Source organism: Scardinius erythrophthalmus, assembly GCF_964197995.2.
Source record: "Scardinius erythrophthalmus genome assembly, chromosome: 20".
In the NCBI taxonomy this organism is placed as follows: Eukaryota; Metazoa; Chordata; class Actinopteri; order Cypriniformes; family Leuciscidae; genus Scardinius; species Scardinius erythrophthalmus.
The window spans coordinates 30,283,429-30,298,802 of record NC_138240.1 but is presented as its reverse complement, the minus strand read 5'-3'; the positions used below and the strand labels follow the sequence as shown (position 1 = coordinate 30,298,802).

The 15,374-nt window shown below is 34.6% G+C and overlaps 1 protein-coding gene across 1 annotated transcript in view; it reads left to right on the top strand.

The window, feature by feature from the left end:
- ppih (peptidylprolyl isomerase H (cyclophilin H)) overlaps positions 1–15,374 on the top strand; it is a 30,014-nt gene that overhangs the window by 11,676 nt on the left and 2,964 nt on the right. The window contains exons 2-5 of the mRNA XM_081349847.1: positions 1,684–1,748; positions 1,938–1,961; positions 2,230–2,274; positions 8,169–8,211. Of these exons, the coding sequence (XP_081205973.1) occupies positions 1,684–1,748; positions 1,938–1,961; positions 2,230–2,274; positions 8,169–8,211 (177 nt within the window). The remainder of the gene's footprint in view (positions 1–1,683; positions 1,749–1,937; positions 1,962–2,229; positions 2,275–8,168; positions 8,212–15,374) is intronic.

The following is a 15,374-nucleotide window of genomic DNA, read 5'->3' as shown; positions in this document are numbered from 1 at the left end:
CGGTCCTGACTTTTTTGGACTCTGCTCATGTGACCCTCTTTTTAGAACAAGACAGAATATATTGGAAGTTGTGTTGCCTTTTTTTATAACACTCATATTTGGTTTATGCTTTTCTTAATGCTCTAGTTTATGAATTGAAAGCCGGGATTAAGATAATTGCTTGTGGGATTGTGTAATATAACTAGTAACGCAACTCTTAATGCAACTTGATGTCTTTGCATGTCTGTCCAGACTAGCTTCCCTTGTGGTATGGGTGGAGATCAGAGCTCGAATGATTCTTAGGAGATATACCATGTTTTTTTTAAAGCAATGTTTGGAATAGATACATTGCTACTTTGGTACTAAACACACTTCTTTGTGTGTGTGTGTGTGTGTGTGTGTGTGTGTGTGTGTGTGTGTGTGTGTGTGTGTGTGTGTGTGTGTGTGTGTGTGTGTGTGTGTGTGTGTGTGTGTGTGTGTGTGTGTGTTTGTGTGTGTGTGTGTGTGTGTGTGTGTGTGTGTGTGTGTGTTTAGGAGAGAGAGTGGTAGAAAGTAAATATTTTCATTTTATCCTATTGTTTCTCATAATAATCAGTTTTGTTGTGGTTATTTCGCTGCTGGCTGTATGGCTCTTCAAAATATAAAAAATAATGTGATGGAGTGATAAGGAACTGAATTGCGTTCCAGACCTGCAATTACTTTAAAGTTGTGCAGTTTTAGAAAAATCATCAACCGTGCCGTGTTTGAGTTGTAGTATGCAATAGAAATGACACCGTAGCATAGGCAGAAGTGCTAATATATAAATAACCTATATATATATATATATATATATATATATATATATATATATATATATATATATATATATATATATATATAGCCTATATAAATAGGCTATATATTAGTTAGTTAGGCCTAGTTATTTAATTACCACAGTTATAGTTGACATCGTGGCATTGGCAGAATTGGCCAATTGCCACATTGGCTGTGTGTGTTTATATATATATATATGTTGTTGCACTGTCATTATTAATCATTAAACTTTCAGTAAAGTGAGTAGTATAGGCTACATATCAAATTATCTGTAAAAGCAAAACAATAGTGACACATGGTAAAAGCACTGTTACTCACACTTGTGTGTTGTAACGTTACTGTCGGATTCAATATAGTCAGCACTGCATCAACTTTTACTTTCAGTCTCTAGAAAAAGCTAGAACTGTGAACTGTCTTGTTTAAAAACGATTCACCAGTATGAAAATGAACAGTGTCTTAATGATGCAATCTGGATTTTCATAAAAATAAAGTTCAGGATCGCAAGGATGGCAATGGAAAGACTGGTTTTCCACAACTTTGCACTGCAAAAGGTCTTGTAATCCTCAGATGCATCTCTATTGTTTTGCTGCTAGAGAAATCCTGTGTTTGTGATTCTCTGGTATTTACTCACTCCTACACGCGTGAATCGGCGGGCGGGGCTAAAGAGGCAATGATGTTGAAACAGGTGTTGATCTTCTCTAGCAATTATTCTTGTCATACCTGTTACTGCTCCTTATTCAAACATGTGTAATGAAACCCCTTCCCTTGTGAAAAAACTGCATACACAGAATGCCATCTCATTGTTTGAATGTGACGTGGTCAATTTAAATGTGAATATTTGCCTCTTTGTTTGGAGTCAGCATTTTTTTTTTTTTTTTTTTTTTTAAATAGGAAGTTGGCAGAATGAAGATAGAGCTTTTTGCTGACATTGTTCCAAAGACTGCGGAAAATTTTCGGTAAGAAGATTCCTCAGTCCATTTATGTATGAAAACCAGAAAATACTATGTGTGTGTGTGTGTTATGTAAAATGTTTAACCCTTTTCTTTACTACTTGCATGGCAATTTATTGGTTCTTCTAAATGTAAGTTCTAGATTTTGGTTTATTTGTGCCAGTCCTCATGTGAATCTGTTTTTCTGTCTTTCAGGCAGTTCTGTACTGGTGAATTCAAGTAAGTCAGTCTCAGATTTCAGTGGGTTAATTAGCCTAAGGGTTGTTGTACTTTAACCACATGTATGGCTGAACGTATATTACCAGATACTCATTTTACGTTTGTTTGTTTTTTATTATGTGTTATTGTGACTGATGCTTTTGAGTATGTTCAAATCATCCTATAAGACACATGTGCTGGATAAGGCTACAGATTAAACCGCTCTTTCTCTTTCTGGTTTTGTGTATTTGCATGTACTTTGACCATGTGCTGCTTTTGTTCATTGTAGGAAGGATGGAGTTCCTGTGGGCTATAAAGGCTGCACATTTCATAGGTGAGACGCTTTACTCGGTATTGCTCACAGATACGAAATGAACAAAAATGTAGATAGCAAAATTTATTAGAATATTCACTACTTATACTTAACTACTTAAAAGCCATTGCTGTCTCAAAAGTTTTTGGCAGAATATGGAAAGTTGTGTGTGGAGTGATGAATCACAATGAAACACGAGTTGCATGGTGATGCTCCAGAGTGCTGTCTTTAAAAAAATCTGCTGAGAAATGTAATAATAAATGCATCTCTAGCAAGTAATGAATAATGGAGGAGGAGTGTCATTGTGTGGGGAGCCTCTTTAGCTTCTGGTATTGGTGAGCTGCTTCACTGTGAAACATCATTTAAGACTTTGGAGTACAGGAGAATATTGCAGAATGGCTTGCTTCCCACAAATGAAAAGTTATCTAAAGAGGAATGATCAGAGGTTATTTTTCAACAAGACAATGCTCCTGCCCAAATTGCAAAGACAACCTAGAAGTGGCTTGAGAACGAGCCCATCTGGCTCATGTTTTGGCCTGGTAAGAGTCCAGATTTGAACCCTGTAGTGAATATTTGCTCTCAAATTAGACTCAAACCAACTGGGAGACAATTTTTCAATGTTGTTTTTTTTTTTTTTTTTTTTTTTTTGGCCAACATATTGGAGAAATTCAGTTATTATTGGTACTGGCCAAGCCAATCTATTACTGTTGCTCATAATTAGAATTAGAAGTTTGTTCAAGTCCATACTTCTAAGTATAAAGCTTTGGCTTATTTGGCTTATTATGTCCTACAGACAGTATTTAAATATTTAGTAGTTTTTTCATTGATCAAAGTTTCAATGCAAATACACCTCGAATGATGTTTTGCAATTCAAAACAGTACTATGATGTTGTCGTTTTCAAGTCACGTTTACGTTGAGTCAGTTGTCAGATAGTGAACATGACAGACCAAATTAATCCTAGGCCAGGAGTGTCAAACTCTGTTCCTGGAGGCCGGCCGCTGTCCTGCAGAGTTTAGCTCAAATGCAGTCAATTGAAGACAGTTTTGGATACTAGAAAATTCTTTAACTACATACATCTCATAAGCTTAAAGAAGTCATTCAACTCATTTGAAATTTAGAAGGAAAAATATTGATTAATACCTAGATTATAATCACTCATTAGATATGCATTGAAGCGGCAGTGGATTCCAGAATCCACCCACTTCAGTCCCCCCATAAAGACCAATTTGGGGTCCTAAACACTACATCTGGTCTACCAATTGAGGCTGCTTCAAAATTTTAGATGAATGCCTCTATGTTTTCCAATTTATTCTATAATACAACAAGATGGATTTATAAATCCAATTCTTTCACTACACCCCTTACAGACGATTTTAGGTTCAAAACACAACGATGGTCTAGTTAGCCTGGAAATCCAGACCTAAATCTAAAAGATTCCTTCTTGCAAAGGAACGATTCTAGCGGCGTCTTCTGTTTCTGTTTTAGATAAAAAGCCAAGTCTAACTCGTTCATTGTAGCGGCCAAAGCCGTTTCAAACAACTGGTGTTCATCCATAGCCATCTTTCAATGTTTACTAATGACTTCGACGTCACAGCGCTGTCGTCTTCTGTTTAGCTCGCCTCTGGCCCGCCTATATCAGATAACCCGATGTGATTGGTGCAGCTCAGATCGAGGGGCATATTTAATGAGCATCATTACTCGACACCAGAGTAAACTCGCTGAGCAAATTCAACTTGTGCTCTCGCGAGAACTCTGGATTACCAGGGTAGGTCTAACTAAAAATAAACTGAAAAAAAATAAGACAAACTCATAATATTCCATCTTAACACTTTAAGTTTCTAGTGAATGCATCCTACATTTTACAGTTTACAGACATATAGCATGTACCATATTGATTTCAGAACATCGTATAATTTTGTTTTTCAAAAATAGAAATAAAAGAAATCACATCATTTCAATCATTATTTCCACTAAAACTTAATAACCCTGTGGTTTCACCACAGACCCATTTACAGTCTTTAACGCCAATAAAATAGAACATAAATGAACATAAACTTTGTTAATGTTAAAACATTTCATCAAAATGACATCAGTATCAAAGCATATACATTCAATAATAGTAGCTTGTTCAGCATGCATCTTTATATCATTATAAAGTTAATATAGTACTGTTAATCATACTCAATACTAATTATTTTTAATCTAAAACTCACTTTTCATAGAATTTCACAGTACTCCCCCTTCGTTCATCTGTGTCATTTTGCAGTGATACTGATCATCAAATACTCATTAGGCTTGTCAAAACACCAAAATTGTTATAATTTGAACAAGAACTGACAGATCTTCATAATCTTCCATATCACTATAAATTATACAGATTTTTTACTGTATAAGGCATCATCAATTTCTTTAAAGCTGTTTTGAAACAGTTTTACATTTGGAAAAGCACTGTTGAAGTTCATAATAACATTAACTTAATTTGACAACAGGTGTTCATAAATAGTTCCATAAATCTGAATTTTTATTTTCATAACATTCATTTTAACTGCTTTACATCACTGTATTCCTCTATCAAATTGTTAGTCTTCAGATGCAAAAAGTATTATCAGTATTGTCTCAGTCCCACTTATCTCTCTTCATATATTTTGAATAGTGACTTAGCCAACGTGTCACTGTTTCTCTGCCGTCAAGTCTGTTAATTACATTTACCATTTTGGATCACATAGTTGACCGTATTCAGATTTAGACCCTCAGTTGAATTTAGACATCATTTTAACCCATAATGGACGCAATCATCAATTTCACTCTTCGGATTTTCATAAATACACTTAAAATCCAGAGAGTAATTCAAATCAACATCACAAATGACAAAAGTAGTCATAAATTACCAGTAGCAGACAGAGCTGGATAACCAATCCACTAAATCCAATCCAAGCTCGTCCCATGTTCTGTATCATCTATTCATCAGATTCACTCAGAATTATCAGCTTCTTTGAAGTTTGTAGTTTCACTTAATCCATCTGTAATGATAAAACACTAATTCCAGAGGTTAGTGACACTATACACACAATCAGGACAGAATAGTTCCCTGAATTAACACATACAAAACATAAAGTGTAGGCACCATCACTAACGCTCACACTAGACACGTGAATATGAACTGCTCAAAAATTTAAATGTTGCATTTTTCTGCAGGTTTTACCTAGCTTTTACATGGACTCTTGTCCAGTTTAAGAGCATGTCTCTTTAGTCACCTGGGTTTTTTTGGTTCATTATCATTGCTTTTTGTTTAAGCTTACTTTGTTTAAGTAGGCTGATAAGAGACCGAGTACCATCCCTGCCTCCACTCAAGCAGTCTCTCTCACCTATCTTACTGCACAAATGGTCTTTTCAACAGTCTCATAAGACTGTAACTTAGACAGAATATAATATTAAATTCATTACAGTATAGAACCCTTAATCATTTACAAAGGTTAAAATGTAAATGTTTAACTCTCAAATAAAAACTTGTGCGACTAAAATACATTATGCTAGGAGCCTTTATACCGGATATATTTAGTTTAAATGCTGAATTCACTTAACCTTGTTCTCCAGACTTTCTCTTGAATCTGCAAAAGTGGTCTTCATCTTTAGCCACCACCATGTCTTGGAATTATCCTTTGCCAGTGCCATGTCTAATGACCTGCAGGAGTGAAAACTATGATAGAGACATATTAGTTCAATATTAACACAGCCTCACAGATTCAGGGATTAACCGTAATGCTGAATCTGAAACTTCTATACAGTTCTTGCCCATAAGGCAACCAACATCATGCTCATCATATAAATTTATTAGTTTTGCTATGGTCTACACAGGAATAAATGATGGTCACCTAATGGATCAGCAAAACAACCCCATTCAAGGAATGTGGTTTCTGGGGATAAGGTATGGAGGAGCTCACATTTTTGCGTCAGACTGCTGTAACTTCTCAAAGCTCATCCCCCCTCAATGATGCTGCTGGCCTCTCAAGCATCTGCTCAGCTTTCATACACATCTCACGTATCACACCTCCTTTCGGCGGTAACCCCCTGTCTTAGGTTGTCCCCTGTTTGGCCAAAGAAGATCTTACCCATCATTGAAAAATCACCTCTCACACACTGGCAACCGCCCTTTCCCACCACAAAATCTTTGACCTTTTTCTTCAACAGAATCAGATGTTTTTTTGGAGCTTAGGGAAGGTGCCTTCAAGAGCCACCAGAGCCATTTGGACTGCCTAGTATCATTAAAACAGGGAGACAGGTTAATTACAGCAGTATTTAATCACTAAAATCACTTAGAGACCTTCAAAGCAGCTACATAGCAATGCTGAGATTATACTCAGTGAATTTAGTCATTCAGTGAATTGTTCTGGAACCAGAGCCACCAGCCCAGTATCATGGTGGAGACTAAGATGAGACAAAAAAAAAAACGTTCTGGTCATAGAATAAATTAGTCAAAAATGTCACCACCTATCATTTGAGGTCTGTATTATCATTTTAAAGACTTCTTTTAAAGTCCGTGAGTTTTACTTTGAAACATTTAACTACAAATTGCCCTCTTTATGGCAATCATTTGTTTTAACATCTATGTAAAATCTATGATTTACTATACATAGCTTATTACTTATGACACAGGCTCAGATAGCAACTTTTAGCTGACTTTGAATAAGAGAGAGAGAGACTCTTGGGGCATTCAGGACTGGTAACTGCTTTTTTTAAAATAAACTTTTAGCATCAGACTTGATCTACTATCTTTTAGCTCTAGCCCAGCTTAAAAACATCTTTGTCAGAAAAGACAAGCGTTTTCAAAGAAACTTCATTTTTATATTTGCCACATTTCGGCATACTCTGACCACATTTTATTTTATCTGATGAATTGGTTTCAGCCTCTAGAGCAGCAGAAACTTTGTCTATAGTTTGAACATTGTGAGCTTGTAAATGGCTCCAACTTTACAGCACACCATCAAATCAGTGTGTCCCAATTAGGAATGTATACAGAGCCACTGATAAGCAGTTCTCTGTATACTTTTGACAGTCCTCCGATGGCGGATTGAATCACACTAGCCGAATCATAATCATCTTCACTATTTTTAGCAGCACAGTAATATTCATATGATGTATGGAAATGCTTAACATATTCTAAGGGGTTTTCACCAGGTTTTTGTTTAACTTGTGTCACACTTGCGTCCAGGGAAATGATCCCCGACCCCAACCTCCGAGGTCACAAAACTACGTTTCTAGGCACCAGCAAATCGAAGAAAACATGTAATTTCATCTCCCCAGGGTGCCAGTTGTCCACTCTACCAATACAGGACCTGTAACAGAGAGTACTAGCACACATACACAGGATACACAACTTCACCAAGGGTGGGGTTGGTTGAGCTCTAACTAGAAACTTATTCTTATTCTCTAGTTTGAATAGAGAAAAGTAATGCTTTAAGTCTACATGGCCCCTGTGACCTCTGCTGTCTTGTCAGCTAGAAGAGTAAATTTGTTTTAACATTTTTTATGTGCCATTCAAAAATATTGGGAGTGTACATTCCATTAAACAGACATTTAATTCTTTAACTACATAAATATCATGTCATTCAACTCATTTGATATTTAGAAGGAAAAACATTGATTAATACCTCAATTATAATCACTTCCAGAATCCACCACCTTCACTATATTACCTCTAGATCAGAAATTTATATCGAACAATATACATTTTTAATATCACAATCAATGTAATAAGTATAATGACAAAAAAAAATCACAATTACATAATATATTTACTGGAGTGCCCCAGTTACTGCGTACTTACAGTAAGTGTACGATATCACAAAAACTGTTTAAAATCTCACAAAAATTGCCTATGTTACTAATTCTAATGTATGTTCTGTTCTTTTGGTAGGGTGATAAAGGACTTCATGATTCAGGGTGGCGATTTTGTCAATGTAAGTTTTGCCTTGTGATCCAGACAGTGGAGTTGAATTTCGCTTGTTTGACATTATAGAAGGTTGTTTTTTTGTGCAAACAATGTTTGCACTCTGTGTACTGACTGCCATACATGACATCCATTAAATCAAATAAGGATGTGCCCTTATAAATAGGCAAATAAGGTAAATAAGGATGTACCCTTGTATTTGCAGTAATCCAGCTTCTGTTTTTGTTTGATATTAATTTCCCATTAATACACAGGCAAACTATTTCTGACATTGTTTGTATAGATCAAGGAAGAGCTGTCAGGTTTAAATCAATTTAAAATAATTAAATCAATATACATTAAGTTTTAAGTTCTGATATGGCGAATTCTTATTACATTTTCACTTTATTTCTTAAACTAATACCATTTTTTTTATTTAACCCTCATGTGGTCTTCGGGTCATTTTGACCCGGAGAAGATTTTCTTTTTCCCCAAAATACTAGTTAATGTTATCGCATTGGACTGAAACTTAGTGACTCTGTTCCCAAAGGGTATAACTACTTCTCAAATGTTTTTTGAAAATTTTCTTACTTTTTTAGGGGGGGTTTTGTTACCTTGTTACACTTGTGGTCTTCCCGGGTCAAAATGACCCGCCTATAAAAAATAGCTTATAAATCACTCATTATACCATATTTTCACCAAATCTTGGATTCAATCTTTTTGTCAACTTGTTCTCGTTCAATTAGGACTGGTTTTGTATTTTCATTTGCATGTGATTAATTGTGGGCCTCATTTATCTGAGAGTAGGCATCTCATTTTTTGAGTAAAAAAAACGTAATTTTTTAACAATTTTGGATTTTTGGATTTTTTTTTTTTTTTGAAAATTGGTACTGTTGATCACACTAGTCTACTTTAATGTTTCACCGGGAAGTTTGTTTTGAAAAACTTTTATTTTGTAAAAAATGGTACATAGTCACACTTGTGGTCTTCCCGGGTCAAAATGACCCGCCTATAAAAAATAGCTTATAAATCACTCATTATACCATATTTTCACCCAATCTTGGATTCAATCTTTTTGTCAACTTGTTCTCTTTCAATTAGGACTGGTTTTGTATTTCCATTTGCATCTGATTAATCGTGGGCCTCATTTATCTGAGAGTAGGCATCTCATTTTTTGAGTAAAAAAAAATATATTTTTGAATAATTTTTGGAAAAATAAAATAAAATCTGAAGAAAATTGGCACTGTTGATCACACTAGTGTACTTTAATTTTTCACCAGGAATTTTGTTTTGAAAAACTTTTATTTTGTACAATATGGCACAGAGTTACACTTGTGGTGTTCCACTGGGCCATTGAGGGCCATTGTGGGCCATTGTTTCAATGGGCCATTGAAAGTGAATGGGAGAGACCAATGCAAAAAATGAATGGAACAACACAAAATATGTATCATTTTAAAGCTTAGAATCTCAGCTTTTTAATGCACCTAATCACTTTGATCAACTCCTAACGAGAGCTGAGTTATCACTCTAAAACAGAGTGTTCCCCCGCAGGCGCCACCTAGCTGCGAAATAAATAATCATAATATTTTTCAAAACTATTACCTTGATCAACTTAAAATAGGTGTCATTTGAAAGCTTAGAGTCTGAAATTTACAATGAATGTAGCCAATTTGATAAACTCCTAAGTAGTGCTGAGTTATTTGCTGATAAATAGAAAAAAAACAAATTCATAATTTATAAACTACTTTTTTGTACTACATTCAGCAATATGTCAAATACATCATACAGCTCAGATAGTCCTGTGTCATATGTCATTTGAAAGGTCTCAATTAGTAGAATACAGCAAGCATAATTGTTTCAGGCTTTTTACTAAACTTGAGTGAGATTTTTGTAAAAGAAGCCCTTCAAGAGACCCATGTGTAAACCATACATGGATGGTACAATTTTAGACACATTTCCGCTCGTAACTTCATGAAACATGCTCCGATTGTGGAAAATCACACATCATTATTTACAGCAGATGCTTACAATTAAAATGAGTCCAAACTCAACATAATCCATCACTCAGAACTAAAGATATTCCTCATGGAGTTCTAACACAAAAAATACTACAGACACACAGACTCACATAGCCAAGCAAGGTAGCTTAGACTTGGCCTTTTTACTCGTAACTTCATGAAACATACATCGATCATGGAAAATGACACATCGTTATTTACAGCAGGAGCTCACGATTAAAAAGAGCCCAAACTCAATATATTCCATCAATAAGATCTAAAGATATTCCTCATGGCGCTCTAACACAAAAAATACCACAGACGTACCTAGCCAAGTATATACTCATGAAGCTCTCACGTTTGGTTTTTGCTCATAACTTCACGAAGCATGCACAGATCATAGAAAAATGTACATCATTATTTTCAATAGACTATCACAATTAAAAAGAGCCCAAACTCAGCATAATCCATCACTCAGATCTAAAGATATTCCTAATGGAGTTGTAACACACAAACCCCCACAGGCGCTCACAGAGCCTTGAATATAGATGTAGCCTAGCACTTATGTCGCGTTTTAACTCGTAACTCAATGAAGCATGCATAAATTGTGGAAAATGGCACATCATTATTTACGTGAGATTGTTAAGATTAAAAAGAGCCCAAACTCACCATAATCCATCACATGCTCATATGTGTACATAAACAATGAACATGCTCCTGAAAATGTTTCAGTCTCTCCCATTCACTTTCAATGGCCCATTGAAACAATGGCCCTCAATGGCCCAGTGGAACACCGCAAGTGTAATTCTGTGCCATTTTGTACAAAATAAAAGTTTTTCAAAACAAAATTCCTGGTGAAAAATTAAAGTAGACTAGTGTGATCAACAGTGCCAATTTTCTTCAGATTTTATTTAATATTTCCAAAATTATTCAAAAATAATGTTTTTTTTACTCAAAAAATGAGATGCCTACTCTCAAATAAATGAGGCCTACGGTTAATCAGATGCAAATAGAAATATAAAACCAGTCCTAATTGAAAGAGAACAAGTTGACAAAAAGATTGAATCCAAGATTGGGTGAAAGTATGGTATAATGAGTGATTTATAAGCAATTTTTAATAGGCGGGTCATTTTGACCCGGGAAGACCACAAGTGTGACAATGTGCCATTTTGTACAAAATAAAAGTTTTTCAAAACAAAATTCCTGGTGAAATATTAAAGTAGACTAGTGTGATAAACAGTGCCAATTTTCTTCAGATTTCATTTAATATTTCCAAAATTATTCAAAAATAATGTTTTTTTTACTCAAAAAATGAGATGCCTACTCTCAAATAAATGAGGCCTACGGTTAATCAGATGCAAATACAAATATAAAACCAGTCCTAATTGAAAGAGAACAAGTTGACAAAAAGATTGAATCCAAGATTGGGTGAAAATATGGTATAATGAGTGATTTATAAGCTATTTTTAATAGGCGGGTCATTTTGACCCGGGAAGACCACAAGTGTGACAATGTGCCATTTTGTACAAAATAAAAGTTTTTCAAAACAAAATTCCTGGTGAAATATTAAAGTAGACTAGTGTGATAAACAGTGCCAATTTTCTTCAGATTTCATTTAATATTTCCAAAATTAATCAAAAATAATGTTTTTTTTACTCAAAAAATGAGATCCCTACTGTCAAATAAATGAGGCCTACAATTAATTAGATGCAAATAGAAATATAAAACCAGTCCTAATTGAAAGAGAACAAGTTGACAAAAAGATTGAATCCAAGATTGGGTGAAAGTATGGTATAATGAGTGATTTATAAGCAATTTTTAATAGGCGGGTCATTTTGACCCGGGAAGACCACAAGTGTGACAATGTGCCATTTTGTACAAAATAAAAGTTTTTCAAAACAAAATTCCTGGTGAAATATTAAAGTAGACTAGTGTGATAAACAGTGCCAATTTTCTTCAGATTTCATTTAATATTTCCAAAATTATTCAAAAATAATGTTTTTTTTACTCAAAAAATGAGATCCCTACTGTCAAATAAATGAGGCCTACGATTAATTAGATTCAAATAGAAATATAAAACCAGTCCTAATTGAAAGAGAACAAGTTGACAAAAAGATTGATTCCAAGATTGGGTGAAAATATGGTATAATGAGTGATTTATAAGCTATTTTTTATAGGCGGGTCATTTTGACCCGGGAAGACCACAGGTGTTATAGGGTTTTGAACACCACATGAGGGTTAAGGGGTGAGCAAAGCCAACAACAAACAGAAATAACTAGCTTTCAAAACAAAAGCACCTAAGCTGCTGAATAAAGAAAAATACAATGCGCTCCCTACAGAACCGTGAAGCAAGAATAAGCATTATATACATCCACTAAAGTTTCCAAAGTCAGATTAATATTTCCAAAAGGTGTTTTATTATACACTCAGTCAACGCAGACAGGTGTGTAGTAGATCAGTGGATCTGCCAAAAGTGCACATTTTGTATGCCTCCCTTATCCAGTTTCCTATGGCCCATGACTCTTTGTGTGAATTATGGGAGTAACTTAGTAACTGTTGAACTGTAAACAATCAGCGAAATATTCGCTCTATAACGCAATGCGCATTTTCAAAAACTGAGTACAATGAGATGATATTCTACTCACCCCTCAACCATCGAACATTAAAAGGACATTTTAAAAGCATTAACAAATTACTTCCACAAACCCCTGAGTAACCCCTGATTATTTCCACAGCAATATTACAGACATTAAATATCATTGTATAATATATGTCTGTATTATGTAACACATTGCCGTAATCAAATATGTTCTTTAACTGGAACACTGAGTGATAATAATTCAAAGTGCTCTCCATCATTGTGACAGACTGTAAATATTGTACTTGTAATTGTATTGGGGACAATTACATTTCGTGTGAAAACACACCTGGAAAGAGACGTGAGGATTTGTGGAGAAAAAACAAGAGATTCTTAGTGCATTCCAGTAAATTATTAATGGGATATATTCCATATTAAACTTACAGAAAGCAGATCACAAGTGCGCTGTATATGTTGTATTTTTTCATAGTGTTGCAGCGGAATACAAAGGAAAAAAAGGAAATAATCAGGAGGAAAATAATGCAGCAACTGAAACGAGCTCTTGCCATGGATGTTGTTGTACCACATCACATTAAAATACCAAGCGTTACGTTATTCTCTTGAACATGAAGGAAATTTTCAAACTAAAAAGTTTGTCAAACTAACAGATAAGGATTATTTGTAACGCAACATTATGCTTTGAAATGATTTGTTTCAGTCTTTTTGAATAGAACTTCCTCCCATAATCTTAAACACAGTAGGCTTGTTAGGAAAAAGGTGGTTATGAAAAGCCAATTTTTTGTCTATTAGTGAGCTGACAAGTTGAATCAGGTGTGTTTGATTAGGGATGCATACAAATGTACAGAGTTGGCGGGACTCCAGAATCCGAGTTAGGAACCACTGTACTAGTAGACCAATCACGAGTCCAGTACTGCTCCACACACAACCCTAACACACAACAAGAGAAACAGCAAAACATGCAGAGAGCTCCTCCCAGAGGTCTTGCAGTTGCCTTTAAACTCCATGTGCCTTGCCTTACCAGTCATCAGCAAAGATGAATTAACTTCGGGTCCAGTCCTGAGAAGCGGGTGAGACAGAACAAGGAAGGCGGGGCGAAACAGCAGCAACCACAATGCAGCACTATGTAAAAAGTTCTGTAAAAGTTAAGCTCAAATGACAGCATTTGTGGCATAAAGTTAATTTTAACTGTCAAATTAATTTCCATACTTTCTTCAGTGATCTACTGATATGATGCAAATTTTCTATTTTCAAATATTTTAGTTAATTGTAAGTATGAACAATCTTTACTGATTTTTGTAAAGTGAACATGATCATTACTTTTATATTGTTATTAATATTTTAAGAGGAACACTTACTGGACTGAAGCAAGGTTAGGTTTATCATTTTTTTTAGAAATAAAAGTATCAAATATAATACATCAAGCTTTTGAGGAAAGTTTTTGTTAATTTCTCAATCATCTTTGCATTTCATTTTAGGTTTTTCCACCTCAATAAAAACAACTGAATTTGATCATAAAACTAAGCATTTAAAATTCATCTGACTAAGACATATTTGGAGATATACAGTGCTATGCATAAGTGAATACACCTATGCTAAAGTTGACTAAAAAGAGGAATAAAAAAATCATATTTTGGAAATTTAACGTAATGCCTTAATTTAAAAAATTAGGAAAAATCCAACCTTTAAGGACACCAATTTTCTTTGTGAATGAATAATGTATCGTAAATAAATAAATGTTCTTCCTTAAAATACATGGTGCATAAGTGAGTACACCCCTATGTTAAATTCCCATAGAGGCAGGCAAATTTGTATTTTTAAGTTTTTTTTTTTTTTTTTTTTTTTTAGGATACTATGCATCCTGATAAAGTTCCCTTGGCCTTTGGAATTAAAATAGCTCCACATCATCACATAGCCTTCACCATACCTAGAGATTGGCATGGTTTTATTTCAGTTAGCCTAATAGCTAGTTTGATTTGCATTGAGAGATGATCTTATGGAAAGTACCTCATGCCAATCTCTAGGTATGGTGAAGGCTATGGTATGATGTGGGGCTATTTTAATTCCAAAGGCCAAGGGAACTTTATCAGGATGCATAGTATCCTAAAAAAAAAACTTAAAAATAAAAATCTGCCTGCCTCTATGGGAATTTAACATAGGGGTGTACTAACTTATGCACCATGTATTTTAAGGAAGAACATTTATTTATTTACGATACATTATTCATTCACAAAGAAAATTGGTGTCCTTAAAGGTTGGATTTTTCCTAATTTTTTAAATTAAGGCATTACGTTAAATTTCCAAAATATGATTTTTTATTCCTCTTTTTAGTCAACTTTAGCATGGGTGTATTCACTTATGCATTGCACTGTATAGTGACAATTGATGTTTATATGCATTTTTGAAAATAGTCTGCCACACTGTTATAAAGATCCCATTGATTTACGTGACCGCTATCAGAATTGTATCTGTTTTCAGCTGCACCAAATTGGGTATTTTTGATCAATCTAAATATCTGAACAAGTAATAAATGTTTTTCCTCCTTGAATATAAGGTCCATATTCTCCTATATAATACATGAGTCATAAAAGCCTGCTGTAT